This window comes from Grammomys surdaster, unplaced genomic scaffold (genome assembly GCF_004785775.1).
Source record: "Grammomys surdaster isolate TR1022 unplaced genomic scaffold, NIH_TR_1.0 72075, whole genome shotgun sequence".
In the NCBI taxonomy this organism is placed as follows: Eukaryota; Metazoa; Chordata; class Mammalia; order Rodentia; family Muridae; genus Grammomys; species Grammomys surdaster.
The window spans coordinates 2,501-9,666 of record NW_021606072.1 but is presented as its reverse complement, the minus strand read 5'-3'; the positions used below and the strand labels follow the sequence as shown (position 1 = coordinate 9,666).

General features: G+C 54.2%; 1 protein-coding gene across 1 annotated transcript in view; it reads left to right on the top strand.

The window, feature by feature from the left end:
* Nucleotides 1–442: 442 nt before the first annotated feature.
* Nucleotides 443–7,166, top strand: part of Selenon (selenoprotein N) — a gene marked incomplete at both ends in the record, with an annotated part of 8,622 nt that continues 1,898 nt past the window's right edge. The window contains 5 exons of the mRNA XM_028783920.1: nucleotides 443–560; nucleotides 3,911–4,044; nucleotides 6,075–6,284; nucleotides 6,481–6,605; nucleotides 7,060–7,166. The exon at nucleotides 7,060–7,166 is cut by the window's right edge and continues 31 nt beyond it. Of these exons, the coding sequence (XP_028639753.1) occupies nucleotides 443–560; nucleotides 3,911–4,044; nucleotides 6,075–6,284; nucleotides 6,481–6,605; nucleotides 7,060–7,166 (694 nt within the window). The remainder of the gene's footprint in view (nucleotides 561–3,910; nucleotides 4,045–6,074; nucleotides 6,285–6,480; nucleotides 6,606–7,059) is intronic.

Genomic DNA, 7,166 nt, shown 5'->3' with positions numbered 1-7,166 from the left:
GGGCCTGCGCGCTCCTCGCCGACGCCCAGGCGGCCGCGCGGCAGGTCGGAGGGGACAGGAGGGGCACAGTGGCTGCAGAAAGAGGCGCAGAGCAAAGCTCTACCCCGCACCCGGGAAGGGGGGAACTGGAGGGGACAATGGCCAGGACCGGGTAAAAAGTAGGACCAGGCCTTTGGGAGGGGAAGGAGGGAACTCGGAGTAGACAATGGACGAAGGCTTAGAGTGAAGCTGGGACCAGCGGCCACTGGAAAGGGGACAAGGAACTCTGGGACTGTTGAGAGGTGACATTTGAGCAAATGAGGCTGGCAAGTGTGGAGGGGACTCTGGAAGAGGATGGCAGGCGCTGCTGTAGCAGGAAGCAGCTGCCTGCTCAGGGACTGGGATGGGGAGTTTGGGGCCCGTGGTGATGCTCAGCTCAGCACAGCACCGTCCTCCCCAACAGGAATCGGCCTTGAAGGTTCTGGGGACAGATGGCCTCTTTCTCTTTTCCTCGCTGGACACTGACCAGGATATGTACATCAGTCCGGAGGAATTCAAACCCATTGCGGAGAAACTGACAGGTACCAGAGAGGTTGGGAGCTCAAGGGAAGCCTAAAAGGAACCGGGCCCCGACCCCACCCCCCTCAGCACTTTCTGGCTGGTTGGGTACATGAGTTGCCTTGGCACCCAAGTCCATTTCAATGATGTTTGTGAACGGTGCCAGTAGCATCCCTCCAGCCACCTCCCCGGCCACATCCTCAACTCGAAGCACTTGGACGAGGTACAGCCTTTACTCCTGTCACAGGCCTGGGGCCATGGACACTGTCCCGTTAGCTGGATTTCAACCGATGAAGACACAGGCAGATTCTCCCGCTTGCCAGGCTAGAAGACAGAGAGCCAGGCTAGACCTGATCACCTGATCGCAGGGCCCTGCCCTGGTTCACAGGGTTAAGGATTCAGAGGCTGGGTCCAATGGCCAGTAGGCAGATAGCCACAGACAGATGCCACTGCTGTTGCCGCTGCTCTAAAGCCTAGATTGTATAATTCCTAGCTGCCACCAATTGCCGATTTCCTTATGATAAAGAGGATAATCTGAGTCTCAAATCACTGAATTATAAAGTGCTTGTCCCTCCCGTCCAGGCTGTGTGTCAGTGCCTGGTGAGTTCTGTGCTCATAGGCAGTGTGCCTGTGACAGTCAGAGGACAGCCTCAAGGGTCAGTGCCCTGGTGCCTTCCACTGTTTGTTTGAGGCAGAGTCTCTCCTTAGCCTGGAGCTTTTTCACGGATGCCAGGCTGGTGGCCAGCAAGCAGCCAGGGATCCTCTTGCTCCCCTCTTGTGGGGCTGGGGTTACCGGTGTATATGATCCTACCTGGTGTTTGTGAGGGAAGACCTTTATCAAGGGAGCCATCTTCCCACCTACTGGGTTGCCCTCTCTCCCTTCCCCCAACTTGTGAAGACTTAACACAGAGCTTTGCTTATGTTGCTCAAATGTTTCCCCACCAAGATACATGCCTGTTAGACAGAGTCTCACTAAGCCGAAAAGCCCAGGCAGGCGTCTAACTTCCAGTCCTCTTGCTTCAATGTCCCGAATTCGATCTACTATTTCTCAAACTTATGATCTTAGGCATCTAGGTGGGCGCCAGTAGAAGCCTGTCAGTGGGCAAGAGGCAGGGGAAGGAGAAAGCAAGTACTCTTAGGGGTGGGTGCAGCATAGAATCATCGTGAGCTTGCCAGGTTTCAGGGATGGATGTGGAGGATGGCCAGTTGCTGGCCCAGGGTTCTGTGGTCACTGCTACAGGAGCATGGTCAGGTGAAAATGTAAATTTTAAAGGATTATTTTATGTGTATGTCTGCGTGTGTATGCACCATTTGAGTGAAGTACCCTCAGAGGCCAGAAGAGGGCATCAGATCCCCCAGGAGCTAGAGTTACAGGCAGCTGTGAGCCACCATGTCAGAGCTGGGAATTGAACCTAGAAGAACAGCCAATGCTTCTAACCACTGAGCCATTGCTCCAGCCCCGTCTTTTACTTTTACTTTTGAAATAGAAAAGAGTCCCACTAAGTTGCCCAAGCTGGCCTCAAGCTCACTCTAGAGTCCAGACTAGTCTTGAATTTTGGGTTTTCCTGCCTTATGCTTTCCAAGTAGCTGGGATTATAGGTCTGCACCACTGCATTAGGTTACTTTGTTTTGTTTCTGAGACATGCTGTCTACAACAACAGAAAAGGCTATGCCCATCAAGGCCCACTTATTCTGGGTTTTGTTTTGTCTTTGTTTTTGTTTTTTTTTTGGTTTGTTTTTTAAAGATTTGGTTTCTCCATGTAGCCCTGGCTGTCCTGGGACTCCCTCTGTAGAACAGGCTGGCCTTGAACTCAGAGATCCACCTGCCTCTGCCTCCTGAGTGCTGAGATTAAAGGCGTGTGCCATCACCGCCCAGCAGTCCAGTTATTCTTAACAGTTAGCACTAAAATCATTCAGTATGTAAGGCAAACTAATAACAACCCTACAGAATCCTCTCTTCCTTTGTCTGATGTTTCCATATTGCTTTTTCAAAATTTTACTGGCCAGAGGTGATGGTACCACAAATTTAAGGGCAGCTCTATCTACATACCAAGTTCCAGGCCAGCCTAAGAGTTTGTCTCAAATAAACAACAACAAGGTTTTATGCCATTGACTAACAGATAAATAACAACTAAGTCGGGCAGTGGTGGCGCACGCCTTTAATCCCCGCACTCAGGAGGCAGAGGCAGGTGGATTTCTGTGTTCAAGGCCAGTCTGGTCTACAGAGTGAGTACCAGGACAGCCAGGGCTACACAGAGAAACCCTGTCTAATGTAACAAAAATCATATAAAAATATTTATTATTATTGCATGTATGCATGTGCCACAGCACACACCTGGAGGTCAGAGGACAACTTCTGGAAGTCGGTCTCTTCCCTCCACCCCACTGAGGCAGAGCCCCTCCTGTTTTTGTCATGTGGCACATGTTTCTGGAATAGAAGGCAAGTCAGGCTTATGTGGCAGGCTCTTTTACTCCCAGAGCAGAGCAGTCTGGCTGAGCCATCTCACCAGCCCCAAAGTGATCTTCTGAACAGGGCTGCTGGGGACTGCTAATGAAAAGGGCAGTTTTCTGAGCCTAACCCCCGAAGGTTCCACTCGGTAGGCAGAGGTGGGCTCTGAGTAGCTGCAGTGTGGCCAGGCAGCCCGGGTACTTGTGATGACTCTGCTTGATAGCTGTCTGTGATGTGCACCATTCAGCTTGGCTAGTCACCAGTGCCACCAAGTGCCAGAAGTTGTCTCTGTACCTTCATTCATCCTTGGGAGTCTGTAGGACAGGGCTAGCATGCTTCTGTCATAGACCACTATTCTGTCATTGCTCTGGAAGTCGGCTTTTCTCCCCTTAACCCTGCATCATGACTCCATCCACATGGAGAATATGAGGAACTTGGCATCTCCCTATGGGAGAGCTGAGAAATCAGCCAGCCCTAAACGCCTCATGCAGGGAGGCCAAGCCAGCCAAAAGATTAGGGAGAAGCAGGTCAAGTCTCCGCCCACCCGTGCTCATTTGATGACCTCAGGCTATGACATCTTGCTTTTCTTTTTGCTAAAATCCCCTTGACTTCATTTCTCACAGTAGCCTAAGATCCAGAAGGCGATCATAACTGATCATGGATTCAGAGTGACACAGGCCTGGCTTTGAATCCTGACCCCCCCCCCAGTATGTGACAATGGGGAGGTGTTGTTATCTCCACTTATCTGTGAAATGGAGTTGCTAATGACATCATCTGCCCCTGGGCTGTGGGGAAATAGAACCCCGTGCATGCTGACTTAGTTTTCAGCTCTGTCCCAAGACTAGCTCCCTTGTCATGGGAATCCTGAGAGGAGTGAAGTTTGGGGTCCAAGGGCCAGCCTCTCCAGCCACCTCTGTCCCATAGGGTCAGTTCCTGTGGCCAGCTACGAGGAGGAGGAGCTGCCCCATGACCCCAGCGAGGAGACTCTTACCATAGAAGCCCGATTCCAGCCTCTACTCACGGAGACCATGACCAAGAGCAAAGATGGCTTCCTGGGGGTGAGTAGGGCCTGAGTAACAGCACAGGAGGGACCACTGATGACAAGACCACTGATGACAAGACACTTGCTCCTGAGGACAGGCCTGTGCCCTCCTCCTCAGGCCTGTCAGCATCCCTCATGTGCTTTCCAGTTCGGTCTGGTGGGAGAGCAGGAGGGAGCTGCAGAAGCATTCCTCCCTAGGGAAGCTGGGAGGGCTTCCTGGCAGGGGTGACAGCTGACAGGCTGTCCCCAGGATGGGGGTGAGTTAGAGAAGAAACCTGGGTGATGGATACTTTCTGCCCATCTAGTTCCTGGACCCGTAGCCAACTCCTGGCATGTGGCAGGTCCTCTGTCAAATGCAGATGGCCTGTTGCATGTTCAGCCTCTGGTGGGGATTGTGGGGAACATGAGCCCCTGAGGGAGGAGGAGGGGAGGCAGGCAGGTGCTGTGTTGCTATCTTCTTCCCAGCTCAAGGCCCTGAGGACACAGAGAGCCCATTGCAGGGTCATGCCCCGCCCCCCACTTGCTGTCACCTCTCCTACTAGATCCTTAGGGTTTTCTTCCTATTTACTGGGTTTGCTTTCCACCTTTCTTTCCCGCTGTTCCTGCGAGCAGCCGTCCTCCATGCCCAGCCCGTACTTGCTTGCCAAAGCCCCACTCTGCCTGAGGGAGAGCCTGCGGCAAAAGGTGGCAGGCAGGTAGGCCAGAGGGCAGGTGTGGCAGGCCCAAGGCCTCTGTGTGGCTTAATGGGGCTTCTAGAGGAGGCTAGATTCCTGAGGGTCTCTTTGCCTGACTGACATCTAGCCTTTGTTTTACAGAAGCCAAATGCCTCAGTGGGTTGATTGTGAAATTAGATTTGTGTTCTCCAGGCTGGGGGCGTGCATGTAAGCCCACCAGTTCCTAGAGTGGGTGGAGGCAGGGGGATAGAGGGAGGGAGCAGACGGGAGGATAGAGAGGAAGAAAGGGCGGGTGGGGTGTGACTGCTGCTGAAGTGTGGAGCAGAGCAGGTGACTCAAACTCCTGGCTGGGGACCTGTGCTGCTGTTGTTTGCCCAAGGAGGGGCTGTAAGAACACCACTTGGGGGGCTGGGCGGTGGTGGCACATGCCTTTAATCCCAGCACTTGGGAGGCAGAGACAGGTGGATTTCTGAGTTCGAGGCCAGCCTGGTCTACAGAGTGAGTTCCAGGACAGCCAGGGCTACACAGAGAAACCCTGTCTCGAAAAACCAAAAAAAAAAAAAAAAAAAGAATTAAAGAATGGAGGAAGGGATTGATTGTCCCGCAGACGCCTCCCTGAGAGTGGTGGGAATGGTAGTGAAATAGAAACCAGAGGGACCATTTCACTCCAGTGTCCAGAACCCAGAACTCCTCCTCTGGCAATGCCCTGCAGGGATGGTCAGACTGTGAGCAGGACCAGCAGGCAGGCAGCTCAGCCCAACTCGCCTTTGAGAATCTGCCTGTTAGATTCCTCTGGATGGGAGCTCCCTGGACCGTTCCTCCTCCTCCTGCCTCTCTCCAAGCCTAGCTCTTTTGGCACAGTAGAGGAGGAAAGGGAGGGCGGGGCCTGCTGCCCAGCAAGGATTGGCAGTTTCCCAGTGGTCCACATCCCTAAGGGGATGGCGCTCGCCTGTCTTGGTAATGATGCTTCAGGGGCACAGCGCCTGCAGACGGCTATGCAGACAGGTGCTTATGATCCGTAAGGTCACAGAGGAGCTGCAGACGGAAGAGCTGAAACGGGGGCCTGGCACTTGGGACTGGTTGGAGGCTTATGCAGAGGCTGGGAGTGAGACCTGCTCCACTACCCTGTTCTAGGCCAGGTGGCATCTCCAGCAACACAGTTGCTCTGCCCTGGGCTGGGCCTGAAAAGCCACTGAAGCCAGAGCAGTTGTATGTGAGGTGGACCTCCCTCTCTCTCTAGCAGGACGATGCTAAGCTGGTGGCCATCTCTGAGGCATGACCTCCATGCTCCCTCTCCTGTCCCAGCCTGTGGTTTAGCTGGCCTTGAGGGACATAGGCAGGGCATCCTAGAGCCTTGGCTTCCCCGTCCCAGGTCTCCCGCCTCGCTCTGTCAGGCCTGCGCAACTGGACAACAGCAGCCTCGCCAAGCGCAGTGTTTGCCGCCCGCCACTTCCGGCCGTTCCTGCCCCCTCCGGGTCAGGAGCTGGGCCAGCCCTGGTGGATTATCCCTGGGGAGCTGAGCGTCTTCACAGGCTATTTGTCCAACAATCGCTTCTACCCACCGCCGCCCAAGGGCAAGGAGGTAAGGACAGCACAGGGAGATGCAGGTTCCACCTGGAGCCACCTCAGGAGTGGCTCTTCCTGTTTGAACCTGGGCACAGGTATCAAGCATCCCTCCCCCAAGTCGCCTTCTCTTGGGCCTTCGGGTCCAGAGCTATTCCTTATGGATCCAGTCCCAGGGCCCAACAAACCAGCTAGGCTCTTACCTCTGTCCCTAGGTCATCATCCACCGCCTACTGAGCATGTTTCACCCGCGCCCCTTCGTGAAGACCCGCTTTGCCCCTCAGGGCACCGTGGCCTGCCTGACTGCCATCAGCGATTCCTACTACACTGTGATGTTCCGGTGAGTGTCACGGTGCGTGGGAGTGTAGGAAAAGGCCAAGCCAGGGACCTCCAACTTCAGCACCTCCCTCCCTGTCGGGCTTCTGCTCTCTGAGCCCCAGTGAGTCAGGGGAGTAATAACTTCCTTCAGAGGGCACAGGATTTGGTGAGAGGAGTCTGGAACTTGCTTAGCCCTGAACTGGAACTAGCTGGTGGCCAGGGTGGCATCATCCACACACAGGTTCCAGATATGGATACACACGCACACACACACACACAATCTGGAGAAAGGATAGTCAGAGAGGGTCAGGGAAAGGCTTCTAAGGAAGGTGGCACAGAGCCTTCTAGAGTAGTGACATTTGCAGTATCTCCTGCTTTCTCCTTGTCCCTGACTGCACCGGAGTCTGGCCAAGGCTCCCTGGACTCTGGGAGAGACTGAGGAGGGATGCAGGCTTAGCAAACTCCATTCCCAACAGGATCCATGCCGAGTTCCAGCTCAGCGAGCCTCCTGACTTCCCCTTCTGGTTCTCACCGGGCCAGTTCACCGGCCATATCATCTTATCCAAAGATGCTACACACATCC